The 15,629-nt window shown below is 53.9% G+C and overlaps 2 protein-coding genes across 7 annotated transcripts in view; one reads left to right on the forward strand and one right to left on the reverse strand.

The window, feature by feature from the left end:
* Positions 1 to 5,405, reverse strand: part of NSD3 (nuclear receptor binding SET domain protein 3) — a 39,184-nt gene extending 33,779 nt beyond the window's left edge. For all 6 annotated transcript variants that reach the window (XM_039715326.1, XM_039715335.1, XM_039715343.1 and 3 more), the window contains exon 1: positions 5,261 to 5,405. The gene's annotated coding sequence lies outside the window, so the exon portion shown is untranslated. The remainder of the gene's footprint in view (positions 1 to 5,260) is intronic.
* A 1,179-nt stretch (positions 5,406 to 6,584) lies between these two features.
* Positions 6,585 to 13,417, forward strand: LETM2 (leucine zipper and EF-hand containing transmembrane protein 2). Its single transcript, XM_039715380.1, has 10 exons — positions 6,585 to 6,690; positions 6,923 to 7,358; positions 7,446 to 7,589; positions 7,731 to 7,865; positions 8,683 to 8,886; positions 9,405 to 9,524; positions 10,493 to 10,603; positions 10,736 to 10,822; positions 11,477 to 11,551; positions 12,145 to 13,417. The coding sequence occupies exons 1-10, from the start codon at positions 6,644 to 6,646 to the stop codon at positions 12,193 to 12,195; spliced, it is 1,410 nt and encodes a 469-aa protein (XP_039571314.1). The 5' UTR covers positions 6,585 to 6,643; the 3' UTR covers positions 12,196 to 13,417.
* The last annotated feature ends 2,212 nt before the right edge of the window (positions 13,418 to 15,629 follow it).

Genomic DNA, 15,629 nt, shown 5'->3' on the forward strand with positions numbered 1-15,629 from the left:
TACAAAGGGCTACTGACATGTCTTCCATATGGCAAATCTCTTCCAAGACATTTCAAAAAATATCAGAAGCACCTATGAATCCTTAAGAACTATAGGACCAAGTATTACAAAGTCAGAGTAATGGTGCCAAACTCCCCAGCACTCTCTACAGGTTTCCTAGTCATGCCCTAGGAAGGGTTATTCCCTTCCTGAAGGGTTATTGCAGCCTGAAGCAGCTGGACAGCATTTCACCCTGCAGCAGATAACAGATACCAATTTTCCTGACACAGTCACTGTAAGCTGCACAAACCAGGAACACCACAGAAAGACAAACAGTGAAACCTCTTCTCCTCCTTCCTCCCCACCTCCTTGCCAAAATTTGAGACATGAGCAGACTTTGGGCAAGCCACAGGATGCTCTGATCAACAGCACAATGGAAACAAGTGGGTCATTCCACCTTGGCCACTGGGAACCCAGTGCCCTGCAGCAGCCTCATTGGAGCTTCCCAAGCTCCTCCCTCCCCAGAAAAGCAGGGTACAGTTTGCATGCTCTGGCTCCCAGTGTGAGGAGGGCTATTCTCCTGCCCCTCACACCTTATTTTAACATTAAGCACTGCACGGTTCTGAGCCTCAACACCAACAGAACCCCCAAACCCAGAGGTTACTCACTGAATGAGATTCCACACCTTCAACTTTCCAGGGCATATTAAAACACCACAATCAGACTCAATCAAAGTTAGACTTCCAAAGCTCAACTGCAGGCTCAGAGAAGGCTTTGGCATTCATGTAAGCAGCTCAATGTTCAACAAGAAGCAACAAACAGTGACCTGACCTGCAGGTAAGAAACACCAGTTTGCTTCCCACAAGGTTAGTTCAGCCCTTCCAAAGCAAACACGGCCCCATGGTATTTGTTCTGCCTGTGTGGGCACACAGGAGGGTTACTGTGCCCTTTTGGTCTGGGTTAGAAATGACATTAATGCATCCCACAGACACTTCTTCTAAAGGAAACCTCCACTAAACCCTGCCCACATGCAATTCTCACCCTCCCAAAGCCATGCATCTCAATACTTTAGAGCTTTCCCAACACTGAGAACTTCCCTCCTCTAAGACTGAAAAAAGTCACTGAAGTTCCAACAGCAACAAGAACTCTAACAGATTTGTGCTGGATGTTTTGGCGTGATGCTTTTTGATTATCTTCACACTTAGATTAAACTGATGTTTGTCCTCATCTTCCCTGTCCTGTGAGATTGACTCAGGCACGTTTGTCACTGTAATTAAGCAATTCAGGGCAATAACAGCACAAGGCTCTGCAGCAGAATTTTCTCATTGCAGGAACTTTTAAACCTTGGGGCCATGAAACCATCCCTTCCTGCACAGCTCTGCACATCAGCCAGCAAACCAACTCAAGTGGCACCGTCAGGGGCAGCAGATCTGAGGAGCAGCACTGGGATTGCACAGCAAGGTCAAAAACCTCAACCCACCCCCGTTCTGGGAAGAGGAAGTGGGACTGTTTGTACAATTTACCACTGAATTGTTACTTTCCATCTGCCAAACCGAAGAGCAAACAGTAGATTCTCACACCAGGCTGGGTTTTATTTTTTACTAAAACCAGGTTCAATCTTTTCTTCTGAATACTTATAAAAAACTCTTGGGAAGCTGTGGCAGCACTTCAGGAACATCCACAGCTGGGAGGGCACAGTCCCAGCTGCCAGTGCAGCTCCCACAGGCTCTGCAGAGGTGGCTGTCCTTGTGCTTTGTTTTGTTACATGACACAAGTGTGGATTAATGAACTTCAAACACTGTGTTTACATCAGATTTAGGAGCCACCAGTTAAAGAACAGAGTTATGATTTGTTTCCTTTTCCTTCGTTCTGGAGCCCACCTGTGTCACTCAGCCTGTGCTGTGCTGCACATCTGGGACACCCCATCCCAAACTGGTTCCTCAGGAGCTCTGTGCAGGCTGAGAACCAGGGCCAGGGCTCCAGGAACTGCCCCAGCAGCCCCAAAGCACCGAGGCTGTTCTCTGCCCCCCACAGCACTGACATCTCTGCCATCACTGTTAACACACCCAGACCTTCCCACTCTCCTTGACCAAAACTCTGCACCAGTGGGCCAGGCCCCACATGCTGCCAGTGAAGTGGAACCTGGCAGGATTACAGAGGGAGGACAGGCCCTAGAGTGACCCACAAAACCAGGATACAATGGGGAGCCTGAGCACACAGGAATCTCAACATCCAAACCCAAGGAAGGGTCACTTTGGTATGTCCCTCCTAAGCACTGATGGGAAGGACACCCCACTGTCACCACAGAGAGCAACAGCAACACCACCCAGACCACAGGGGAACGGGATTTCCAGATGATCTTGCACAAAAGTATTCCAGAACAAATTCTTCTCACTCTGCCAGTGATTACTCTATGAGCCCACCCTGTGACCTGTACAGTCTGAGTTCCAAACATGACCCAGAACACGTCCTACACTGATACAACACTGCAGAAGAACAGATAAAGAAACAGTTTCATCGCTTCAAGGTTTATAGGAAATGGACACTTCACAGCAAACAACTTGAAATCAACAATGGAACAATTTGAAATGATCACTTTCAAAAGTGCAACAGTATTTCCTAATGAGGGAGATTCCTCTCTGAAGGTGGGAGTCCCCCATTCTGTTCCAGTCCTTTCCCAGGGCAGACAGGGACACAGGGACATTTACAAACACCGAGACTCGACACACCTTCAGTAAATATTTTCCTGTCCTCCACGGGAGAGTCACAATTCAAAGGAACAGAGGAAAAGGTAAATGGAAAAAAGTAAGCAGCACAGAATAAGGCAGGTCAGTAGAGCTCTTCCTTAAGTGAACACTGTTAGTTTCAGTTCCCATCCCAAGCTTCTCAGCTCAGCTGAGCACAACTCAAAAAATCAGTTCCACTCCAAGAGTGAGTGCTCAGTGAGGGGAAGGTTTTGCAGAGGTTATGGATCCTCCAGGTTCACCTTTTCACCAACAATTGCACTTACCTAAAACCATTTTAGCATGAGTAATTTTTAAACTTTGCTCTCAGAAAACAAGACTTGAAGTTCTCAAACCTTGCTTCCATGCTGAATTGGACTAAATAACAACTGACCTCAGATTATCAAACAATTCCAATCCTGGGTGGTCACAGCTTTTCTCATTCCCAGCCAGGGAGCTCTGTAGGTTTGGATGAGACTGGCTGTGGCCACAACAGGGAGAAACACAACAGCTACTGATGAAGTCCTGCACACACTCATTTCAAAGAGGTTTCACCAAACCTTTTCCTACCCTTTTCTGCTGACACTGCCCACCCAGGGTTAGTTAGAGGTGATGTTTGGATGGAAGGTGTGTGCTGTGAGGCAGGAGCTGGCCTGCTGACTCCCTAAGGGAGCTGGAAGCACTGCTGTGAGTCAGCCATGTGTGCTCAGAATGGTGTCACTGCCTCATCACCCTGAGCTGGGCTTTCTATCACCAGCCTCAAAAGCAGAAGTTCCAGGACATCTTTATGTCCAAACACCACCCAGTTCCTGTCCACACAGACTAAACAGAGAGATGCAAACCCCTGCTGACATCCTACCGACCCCTCCTTACCCCAGAGATGTTTACTGCCATTTCCTGTGCTGTTTCACCCAAGCTGCACTGGTGCTGCTCTCCTCAAACACACAAGCACAGTAGCTGTTCACTGCTGCAGGTGTTTGACAGACAGACAGACAGAGCTGGACAGGCTGGGTGTCTGAAGTGATGCAATGGCTCCTGACCTCTCAAAGCCCTGAGCCTGCAGCTCACTGCTCCCCTGAGCTGAGCACACCCACTGCTCCTGGTCACATTAACCACGACCCAGAGGGACACCAGACACCTCTGTCACCTGGGAACTGTGGCTCAGAACTGTGTGAAGTGCAGAGAGAAATAAAACAATTGTTCCTGCTAATCCCTGCATTCAGTCTGTGCAATCTGCTTTGTCCCATCCTTCTCTGCACGTCCTTAACAAATCCCCAGACAAAGCCCTGTTTGCACACGTTAAAACAGCAAATTTTCACCTGCACCCGAGTCTTTAACAGGAAACCTGTGGGTTTTTCCTGACTCCAGCTGGACTGAGCTGTTCCTCCTGGCAGACACCAGTGGTGAATCAGAGCCTCTTGACAAACTTTAAAGCAGGAGGTGAGGCTGCTTCCCTGCGCACCTTTGTAAAGGTGTTTTGTGTTTGGTTTCTGAATGCCAGGAAAAACAGTCACGTCTGTAACTGGGCTTGATAAGGGCATTTGGAAGGAGTTTCCCACGGTGCTGTGGAGAGAAACAACTTGGACAGCAGAGAAAAGGGGTTTGTCTGAAAAAGGAGCTCAGAGACTCATTTGTTCAGAGAGCCATGGGATTCAAATGGAAAACATGGAGCAAAAACCCTGGATCTTCAGGAAAAGTCATGGGCCAATACTGCTATGAAGCCAGAAGTCAGATACCACAGCCAGGGCAAGAACCACAACGTGTCTCACACAAACCTCCTCAAACTCGGGCAAAGTCATGAAACGGGAAAATGCAAAATATGTTTGTATTAAACCAAAACATACAGTCTTTGACCACCATCCTTCACTCTTACCCTGCACCTTCATAAGGCATGTGTTCAGGCTTTGGAGCAAAATCCTTCCAAGCAGTCCATAAAAATAATAATTTTAAAAAATGTAACTAGCAAAGGATTCACTGTGCATCTCTGCAAAAGGTCACTGAAAGACTTGAACAGCCATCAAAACACGCTACAGTTTTCCACTCAACTATAACTACTGGCTACTTAACACTGTCCTTCGGGCCAGTTAAGATCTGAAGAACCACGCCATCATTAAGACTTTTTAACAACAAAACGCCCCGAAACGCCCGAGCGCACCGCCAGCGAAACGAAAACACAGCGAGACCACAACAAAGTGCAGCACAACGCAAGAGCACTGCGGAAAAACACCGCCGGAGCAACACCAACCCCTCGGCTGGTGCGCGGCAGAGCCCCGTGCGGGGGCCGCGGCACGGCGGCACCGGCGGGCGAAACCCGCGATTCCTCACCCGCAGCACCGGGGAGAACCGCGGGGAGTGGAGAGCCGGCCGGGGGGCACGGCGCCGAGCCGGGGCCTGTTCTGGCCGGGCTGTGCCCTGTCCAGGCCGGGCTGTGCTCTGACCGGGCCGTGCCCCGACCGGGCCGTGCCCGGGGCCCGGCCCCGGTGCCGCCGCAGCTCCCGCAGCAACATGGCGGCCGCGGCCCCTCCGCCGCCCCGGGGCCGCCGCGGCCCCGCGCTCACCTTCAGTCAGTTCCATTCTCACGGCCCCGCGCAGACAAAGGCGGCGGCGGCGGCGGGGGCGGCGCGGGGCCTCTCCGCCTCCTCCTCCTCCTCCCGCAGCACCAGCAAGGCCGCGACGCAGCCCCGGCCTCGATTTCCGCGCCCCCGCCGCGAGGCATCACGGGAGGTGTAGTTCGGCCCGGGGGTGGCGGCGATGGCGGGACCCCTGAGGGGAGCCGGGGACAAGAGAGGAGCGGGCGGTGTTTCTGTGCGTTTCTGGGCTCCTCGGCTAAAAGGACAAGGGGCTGGGCTGGGGAGAGCTGTGAGAAGGGAAATTTAAAAAGTGGTTCTGCTCCTCAGTTCAGGGACCATCCTGAAGGCCTGTGCACAGCGCAGGAACATCCATGGATGAGTCTCCTCAGAACAGCAGAGGAAGCTCATTTATGTCCCTCATTCCCACAGAAAAATCTCTTTTATACATAATCTAAATGTGTTTAAAGCCCAGTTTCTTACTGGGAGCTCTGTGCCCTTTTTCACCCATCTACCCCGTTTTATTTTCTACTTTTTAAAACACTGTTCAGCTGTTTGGGCATCCATTCGCCAAAGGGCTCCAGACCCCTTTTCTCACTGGTGCAATGAAATGTTTTTCCCCTCCACTCTGAAAACCAGGTTGTATTTAATGGAATCTCAGAACGGCTCTGGTTGGAAGTCCCTTTAAAGATTTAAATGGCTCAAGTCACGGGCTGGGAAGGTTTCTCCGTCCCTCAGTGCGCTCCACCCGGGCCTCAGCCTTGCGGGAGCGGGGTGCTTGTGTCAGGCGTTGTGTCTGCTCCTTGTGCGCCTCACAGCGCCGCGTTCTGCGCGGGGCAGGGCTGCCGTGACCGCACAGGGCCTCCCGCTGCCCGGGGACACCGGCAGCGAACCCTCCCTGACACGGCGGCCCCGGAAGCGCTCGAAGGCCCCGCTGCGGCTCCGCCGGAGGCCTCAAGGCCCCGCGGGCCGGGGCCGGAGCGCCCGCCGCGCGCGTGACGTCACGCGCAGCTCCGCCGCCTCGCCACGACGTCACGCGCCGGCCCGTGACGTCGCCGCCCGCGCGCCAATCAGCGGCTCTTCCCCGAGGGCTCCTCGGGTCAGGCCCCGCCCCGCCCCGCTCCCATTGGGCGGACCTCCGGCGGGGCCGCGATTCTGACTTCTGATTGGCCGGCGCGGGGAAGGCGCGGCGCGAGGCGTCACGGCGCAGGCACCACAGAGCGGCGGCGGCGGCTCCGAGCGGCGCGCGCGGGGCACGACGGGACGGGCGGAACCGGAACCAGGGAGCCGGGACACCGGGATCAGGGAACCGGGACGAGCTCCGGGAGCGGAGAGGGGCGGCGCGGCTGAGGGCCCGCCGCGCCCGGCCCCGCCATGGCTGCGTGCGGCTGTAACGCGCTGCTGGCCGCGGCCAGGGCCAGGTGAGCCCGCGCCGCCCCGGGGGTTGCGGTTTTTGTGGCGTTCCCGAAGCTCAGAGATGCGGCTGGGCCGTCCCCTCGGGGGTGAGCCGCCGGCACCGCTCGGTTCTCGGTGTTCTCGGTGTTCAGCCGTTGCTGGGGCTCAGGCTCTCGCCACAGAGCCGATTTGGCGGGGCTGGTTTGGCGCCTCGGCGCTCGGTTTTGCTGCGCTGCTCTCACTGGAACCCCTCTCCAGTTTCAGGGGCTCCCCTCTCCTGGCGCACTGCAGCCCTCGCTGCTCCCCGGCCGTGGCTCTGCTCCAGCCGCTGGATCCGCAGCTCGCCTGGGCCTGCAGGGACCCCGGCAGGCGGCCCTGGCCCCGCCGTGCCTGCCTGGGCGCTGCCCTGCCTCGCTCGCCCGCCTTGCACACCTGCAGCCCCCAGCAGCAGCTGCCGGGGGAGCCCCTGCCCCAGGGAAAGCCCGGCAAGCAGGGAGCCCAGGCTGCTGGCAGCCCGGCCAAGCAGAGCCCGGCGGCTCCCGAGGGGAGGAAATCCCTGCGGCAGAGGATGGTGGATGAGCTGAGGCATTACTACAACGGCTTCCACCTGCTCTGGACTGACACCAAGGTGGCTGCCAGGATGGTGTGGAGGCTGCTGCACGGGCAGGTGCTCACCAGGAGGGAGAGGAGGAGGGTGAGTGCCACAGCGCCCGGGTAAAGTGGTGCAGCAAGGGGCTCAAGCCCTTCTTTGGGTAACCTGTGCTGTGCTGTTCTCCTGCAGCTGCTGAGAACTTGTGCAGATCTCTTCCGGCTGGTTCCCTTCCTGGTGTTTGTCATTGTTCCCTTCATGGAGTTCCTGTTGCCTTTGTTCCTGAAGCTCTTCCCTGAAATGCTGCCCTCGACGTTTGAGACAGAGTCCAAGAAGGTTTGTGTGCTGTGTGAGGCTGTGCAGCTCCTCTGGGCTGCTGTGCTGAGGCATCCCAGCTCATTCCTGGCCTGCAGGCAGGGGTGAGGAGGAACGTGCACAGCAACTCCATTTTCTGATTTATAACTTTCCCAAATGAAGGAAGAGAAGCTGAAGAAGAAGTTGAATGCAAGGCTGGAGTTAGCCAAGTTCCTGAGGGAGACCATTGCAGAGATGGCCAAGAGGAACAAGGCAGACCTAGGGAAGGGGAAACAACTCTCCTTTTACCTGCACGAGGTAGGATGGCAGCCATGGCACTGACACACCTGCAGAGCTGCTGGCTGGGGCAGAGAGCACGGGGTTTGTACCAGGATTGTGGAGACAGAGCTGGCAGGGGCTGTTCCCTGGGTGCCTCCCTGCAGCCTGAGCCCTGCTCCCAGGAGTTCCTGCAGCCTGAACCCTGCTCCCAGGAGTTCCCAGCCTGGAAGGGCACACCTTTCACCCCCTGGAATTTCCAGTGGCTGCTCAATAACAGTTTCACTGTGACTTTTAACTGCTGGACCCTGCTGTCTCCAGCAGGGACAGGAATTCCCCTGTGAGGAGATTCCCAGCTGGGAATCCCAGTCAGAGCTGTTTGTGCCTTCCCTCAGCTCCTGACGGGAAGAGGAAGGAGGGAAGGTTCCCAGCTGGGAATCCCACTCAGAGCTGTTTGTGCCTTCCCTCAGCTCCTGACTTTTAACTGTGAGGAGGGGAAGGGGGGAAGTTCCCAGATGGGGATCCCACCTGTATCATGCTGTCTCCAGCAGGGACAGGAATTCCCTGTGAGGAGAGGAAGGGGGAAGGTTCCCAGCTGTGGATCCCTCAGCTCAGGGCTGTTTGTGCCTCAGCCTAGAGCTGTTTGTGCCTTCCCTCAGCTCCTGTGAATTTAACTGTGAGGAAAGGGAAGGGGGGAAGTTCCCAGCTGGGCATCCCTCAGCTCAGGGCTGTTTGTGCCTCAGCCTAGAACTGTTTGTGCCTCCCCTCAGCTCCTGTGACTTTTAGCTGTGAGGAAAGGGAAGGGGGAAGGTTCCCAGCTGTGGATCCCTCAGCTCAGGGCTGTTTGTGCCTCCCTCAGCCCCGTCCCAGTGGCCAGCAGCCCAGCACACAGGAGGTCGTGCGCTTCTCCAAGCTCTTTGAGGACGAGCTGACCCTGGAGCACCTGGAGAGGCCCCAGCTGGTGGCCCTGTGCAAGCTGCTGGAGCTGCAGCCCCTGGGCACCAACAACCTGCTGCGCTTCCAGCTGCTGCTGCGCCTGCGCAGCATCAAGGCCGACGACGAGGTGGGTCTGCAGCAGCAGGAGCTGCCCACGCCCTCCCAGCAAGGGGATCTGCTGTTGAGGGGAGTCAGATCTTCCCCAGAAGAGATCCCAGAAGAAAACAGAGTGAGAGCTCAGCTCCCTTGCAGTCTGGGGAGCTGTAAGGGGGGTGGCACTGTGGGTGTTGTCGCTAGAGCATTTCGTTTTGGGGTTGTGCTGACTTATAAAAAAGGGATGGTTTTTGATGTGCAATGGGGTTGTTTGGAAAATGGAATCAGAGTTATACCTGTAGAGTACAAGGACAGCAGGTAATGGCCATAAGTAGCAGTGAAGGAAATTTTAACTTGCTAAGAAAAAAAATGAAAATCAGTGAGTGGATAAACAGTGGAACAGGTTGTCTTGGAGGCTGTGAAATCCCCATCCCTAAAGAGCTTCAAAGCACAAACGGAAAATGCCGAGCAGGAGATTGAGCTGGGGACCTGCAGAAGTCCCTGTGGGTGCAGCAGGCTGTGCCTGGAAGGGAAGGTTGCTGTTCCTTGCAGATGATTGCCAAGGAAGGGGTGAGCGGGCTGAGCGTGCCGGAGCTGCAGAGCGCCTGCAGGGCCAGAGGGATGCGCTCTCTGGGGCTCTCTGAGGAGCAGCTGAAGGAGCAGCTGGGCCAGGTGAGTGTGCTCGAGGCTTGGTGTGAGGAGATGAGAGTCTTGACTCCATGTTTCAGAAGGCTGATTTATTATATCATGATATATATTGTGTTAAAATGATATATTAAAAGAATAGAGAGAAAAGGTTCATCAGAAGGCTGCAAAGGACAGGAATGGAATGGAATAACAAAAGCTCATGACTCTCAGAGTCCAAGCCAGCTGACTGTGATTGGCCATTAATTAGAAACAACCAACATGCACCAATCACAAATGCACCTGCTGCATTCAAATACAATACCTGTTTGTAAACTTCTCTGCAAATTAGAAAGTTATTCTAAACAAGTGTTAACACACATACCATTGTTCCATTTGTCCTTACTTTTCTACTTTTTACATAATTTTCCTGCTAACTTATTTTAGAGCTACTGCTTAACTCTAATCACAGTTCTGCTGTCTCTGAATCCTACCTTTCACATCTTTCCCAAAATCCTCTGATTTTATAAATTCCCACACAGAACAGCAGATAGTTTTTTGTTTTTTGTTGTTTTTTTTTCTTGAGGCTCTTTGGCTTCTCAGGAGAAAAATCCTAGCAAAGGATTTTTCATAAAATATCATGGCTACAGGTGAGTGTGCCCTGGCTGGGGCTGGTGTGAGTTTCCTCAGAGGACAGCTCCAGGTGCAGCAGGCACAGCTTCCTGAGAATTCATGCATGAGTTTCAAGATGGATCCTCACCCACAGAGCTGAGCTACAAGGCATGAAGGGTCCAGATTATTTCCTAGACTAAAGAGAAAATCAAATAGAACCAGGGCCAGACAGGAGCAAGGTGAAGTGGGGGGTATTCCTAGCTCTTTAGACCCATTTCTTCTCATTATGGTAACTTAAAACTGTATTATCCAATCAAGATTGCTTTAAGGACAGGGTGTTGTATTGATAAATACTCACATAGAGCCTATATGAAGCAATTTTCCCTTCTGTTTTCTTTCAACAGTGGCTGGATCTGCATTTAAAGGAGAATGTTCCCTCTTCTCTCCTCCTGCTTTCCCGTGCCTTGTACTTAATAGAACTAAAGCCACAATCTGTTCCCATTCCACAGAACAAGGCAAGTGGTTTGAATAAAGCTTTTAGGTTAATAGCTCAACCATTATGCATTATAAAAATGAAGGACTGTGACAGAATCTTGTTTTTTGAGCCTGCAAGTGGACTGAAGTTATGACTCTGTGTTCTTCTGCAGACAGCTGAAGCTGCTGGAGTGGTGACATCTGTGCTTGAAGGTCAGGAGACCCTCCTGGATCCTGCCCCTGTTGTACAGGGAAGAAAGGTTAGGAACAGCAGTCTGCAAGCAGGAAAATGTGTGCTGAAATCATTGGGAATGGGGTGTGACCAAACCTTGCCAAAGCTGGACAAAACCAATGTTTGACACCAGAGCATGAGCAGTGTCTGTTCTTGCACTGTGTGGGTGTTTCCCCCCAGGAGCCCCACAGCTGCATGTTCTGATTTGAGAGGCAAGGGCAGGGAGCAGGGATCTGCTGTGGCACAGCTGGTTATTCAGTACCACGGTGCTGGCTCCCAGCCAGGGAGCATTTGACCTGAATTGCTTCAGCCCAGGTACATTCAGCTCAGAGCCAGGACTTGTTTTTTGCCCTCTTAGTGAATTTGGGTTCAGTTGTCCAGGACAAAATGAGCCAAAATATCTAGAGTGAGAAAGCCAGAGCATATGGTTCTCAGCATCACACTGCAGTGAATTCCTTAGATTAGTCCCAGCTGATAAAAGCAGCAGCAGGAATCAAAGAATATTGTATCAACTGCCAGAAATATTTCCACATAGTGAAGTTGTGCTGGGGAAACAATGGAAATGCCAGCACAGCTTTCACAGAGTGAGCAGAGAACAGCCTTGTCAGAAGGGAGAAGGGCCTGGGGGGGTTCAGGCTTTTCCAAGGGGGTTCTGAGACTTACAGCTGCTTTTTCCTTAAAGAATGAAGAATTTGTGTCCCAGCCAACAGAGAAATTGCCATTCTCTGAAGCATCAGTGAAGCCTCCCCCACGAGAGGTGAGCTTGTCAGAGTTCTTACACTTCCCAAAAGAGATTGTTCTTCACACAGCTTGCAGCCAAACCGAGGAAGTTCTTAGTACAGGATGCTGTGAGTGCTGCTGAGTTCAGGGAGCAGCTGGAGAAACTGGATGAGAACTGCACTGTATCTTTGTTCAATACAAAGATAACCACACATGGCAGAGAGCAGTCAAACTGGGGGAATCACTGGTATATCCTTGTACTCTTCCTTAATAATCTGCCTTGGGCCACTGGGACAGACCAGCCCTCCCCTGGGGTCACCAGGGTAAGAGCCACTTCATATCTGTAAAAATATTTCTGCAGTGATTGTCTTTGTTTTGCCCAATTTTTTTTTCCTGTGAATATTTGATTTCAATTTAGGTGCTTGTGTGCACATCTGGGATGCTGCTTAAGGCAAGTTTGGGAGTCCAGACAGACTCCTATCTCCTTTAACCTGAAGAACTTTGCTCCTTCTCAACTGTAACTCTCCAGAGCAGCTTCCCATGCTGAATAGGAAAACACCTTCAGAAAACATTTTGAATTTCAAGAAACATTTGGTTTGCCTAAAATCTGCCCTTTTCTTTTGCCCCTAGACCAAAATGGAAGCATCCCAGAGCAGCAAGGCTGGTGCCAACGGAGCCTAACCTGGAGCCAGCACTGAGGGGAAGCAGCTTCCATCTCCACACCTCCTGCAAAGGGAGCAGGGATTCCCCAGGAGGCTGCTCTACACAAGGAGGCAGTAGCCCTCAGGGGCCTCTCTCTCTGTCCCAAGCTTGCTAGCAACTAGGCCACTGCTGTCTGGATGGCCCCAGACATCTCTTTTTGTGCTGGATCCTTGCCCTGCTATTTTTAACTTATGGTGTAAATATGTTAATAATGGTGCTGCTGTCTGTGCTGTTCCTGAGCAGGTGTTTGTGCTTAGCAAAGGCAGCTTTTCATGTTAGGGAAACAGAACAAGCTGGGCTGGGGTTCAGCAAAGCCTGTTCTGCAGTGTGAAATCCTCTGCAGGAACATCCCCACACACCCAGGGCCAGCAGCTTGTCCTGAGAGTCACAGCTCAGGCTGTTGCTCCTGATTAGGGTGTTTTAGCCAGCGACCAGCCCACAACAACTCACATGGCCACAGTTTTACTGAGGAGGGTGAGCACAGGGAGCAGCACTTGGTGCTGTGGTGGGACTGATCAGAAGGGCTTAAGTCCTTGCTGGACAGGAGCAGCCTCCACCTGTGAGTGTTTCTTCTCCTGTGGGAGCTGTGCAGGTGCCACACACTGTGACAGAAGCAGACTTGCACTTTCAGGATCCCTCTGGGTCACAAGAGGGAGCAACCTGGACCTGCACACCTCCTGCAGGAGTGGAGCTTTGGTTAATCCTCACCAGGCTCAGAATAAACACCAAGTGCTCTCCATACTTGCAAAGTGACTCCTCACACGCTCCAGTGATGGCTCAGTTTTTGCCAGACTCTCAGAGGATACTGAAAAGCTGTTTTTAGCATTTGTTAAATTTTTTACTCTGTCCTATGTAAATGCTGAGAAATTACTCACATGATGGATTTTAAATATGTATATTTATACTTACTGTAAAGTTAGATTTGGTGCTAAGTAGGAATGAAATGTCTCTTCCAGAGGTCAGCCAGCCTTTAGAACAACCCTACTGAAAGCCAGTTCTCCAAGCTCGGGTGTGAGCAGCACTTTAATCCCGAGGCCTCAGGCTCCTGCAGCACAACAGAGCCAGCTGTCAGGTGTCCTGTGTCCTCAGCTCTGTCCCTGAGCCTCTCCTTGTTCACCCAGCCCGTCCACAGCGCCAGGGCTGTGTCTAATAAATGGGAACAAATGTTATTTCAATAAAATAACACCTTGCTGTGGAGTCACTGCTGCCTCTCAGCGCCGCAACGAGGGAAGGCATCTCCTGCCTGGAGTTCAGCCCGTGACTGCTCCACTCCCAAACCCGGCTGGGTTTCTCTGGCAGCATTGGGAAAGCCCGGGGAGGTTTGGGGTGAAATGAGCCGGTAATGGCTCCTTCATTTACCAGTCAGCGTCCGGGAGAGCTCCCTGCCCCATCTGAGCACTCACCAGTGCCAGCTCTGGGGGCTCTGCCCCTCGCAGGGCTCCTGCGGGCAGCCCCTGCTCCAGGGCGAGGGAGAGGAGGAGGCTGGCGGGTGTCCTGGGCGGGATGGGATGAAGGCAGAGGCGGCCAGCACATTCCTGTGCTGAGAGCTTTCACAGACGGAGAGTGCAGAGGGGCTGGCAGGGTGCCCGGGCATCACCTGGGCACTGCCCTGCCCTGGGCGAGCTCTGCCTGGGCTCTGGTGCCTCCCACATCCCCATCCTCCAGCCGTGCAGCACCACACCACGTCACACCAGTGTGTGTGTCAGTTTGCCTCCTGCGTTTTCAATTTAGAAAGATCTGGAAGCTGGCACTCACTATCCCTTGGATGTCCCACGGTGACCACCAGCCCCATGCCCGCGTTCAGCCTGAAGTGAGCACAGGCTGTGCCAGCCTCTCTCCTCACAGGGGAGCCAGCCTGGAGCAGGCAGAGGGGGAGGAACCCTTCCCACACCTCTGAACAAACCCATTTTCAGATGAAAACCCAGATGAAAATCCATTTTCAGATGAAAACCGCCCTCCTTCCCCAGCCTCACAGGTCATTGCTGCCACAGGACTCTTGGGGACGTGCCCACGTCTCACTTCTGCCTGGCATGCAGGGACTCCAGGCACCTCCCCAGGACCCAGAACCCTGCAGGCACGCAGAGGAGGGAGGCAGAATTCTGCTGCATGACCTTCTGAGTGAGGGGAGGAAACGACCCCCGTGGAGCCCCATAAATCACGGGATTCTGTTCTGCAACACCGGGCCAATGAAACGCTGCCGGGATCCAAGGCCGTGTGTGCTTTGGCGTGGGGAGAGCTTTTCCAGCCACGCCGGTGCCAAACACCTTCTCAGCCTGGAGAACCAGCTCCTCGGCTGTTTATCCCTCCCCTGGGCACTGTCACACTCTCTCCATTCCAGCCTGGAGCTGGGTGTTGTGGTGCCCATGCCAGTCACACCAAGGCTGGGGCAATGCCTTGCCCGGAGCCAGGGATTTCTGCTGGATGCTGCTCCTGTGCCAGGCCAGCCCCGAGCCTTGTGTCAGCCTCTTGCCCAAAAAGCTGCTGCAGAAAGATGCCCCGGTCAGCACTTTTGGAGGAGATTAGTATTCAGAGGGAAAGGCAGTGATTTAGTGCGGCCCAAGCACAACAAAGGCTGGGATTTACAGCTCCCGGATCCCAGCGCCACATTCCTGCAGCCCTCCTGCCTCTGCTCTAAACGTGTAACAAAGGAGATGGAGCTGTAGCCCAGCCTAAAGTCGTGTGGGACAAGGGCTGCGTTGTCAAACCTTGCATGGAGCGGGATGGGGTGCAGGTGGCAATGTCCCCAAGGTGTCCCCAGGGATGGTCCCATCACTCTGCCCACCCTGCTGCTCCTCGTGGTGCCCACACGGTGCAGGGCAGGGCCCAGGATGTCAGGGCTTTAGGGGAGCCACATGCCCCAGCTGCAGCTGCAAACACCTGGCTCTGCTCGATTCTGGGGGGCTGGAGCTGCACCCCAGGGTCCTGCTGACCCCACAGCTGGGTGGGACACGGGGGATGGAGGGTGGCTGAGGGGGATAGGGGCAGCCACGGCCCCCAGGCTGGGGGATCAGTGCCCACAACCCTGCTGAGCCCTGCTGCAGGCTGTGGGACCTGCGCCGAGGTGGAAGGAATGGCACAGGAGGTTCCTGCACGGCTGGCACGGGGACAGAGCCCAGCTCAGCGCTGGCACAGCAGCCACGGCCTGGGCTGGGGCCAGCAGATTGTCCCGGCCCTGCACAGTCCCAGGGCTTTAAAAGGAGAGAACGAGGAAGGCGAGGAGCGGAGGAGACAAAGGATGCTGTGAGAGCCAAACGTGCTGCAGGCCAAGCCAGCCATGCCCCACACACCCCTCCTGCTCAGGGGCTCCTGAGGGCAGCACCTTCAGCTCCTCCACTGCTCTGAGCCATTTCCCAAGGCTAAACAGAGACCTTGGTGCTGGGCAGAGCTGGAGGGGCTGCAGGGTCCCAGCTGGG

The sequence above is a fragment of the Passer montanus genome, unplaced genomic scaffold (assembly GCF_014805655.1).
Source record: "Passer montanus isolate IOZ18808 unplaced genomic scaffold, ASM1480565v1 scaffold101, whole genome shotgun sequence".
NCBI lineage: Eukaryota > Metazoa > Chordata > Aves > Passeriformes > Passeridae > Passer > Passer montanus.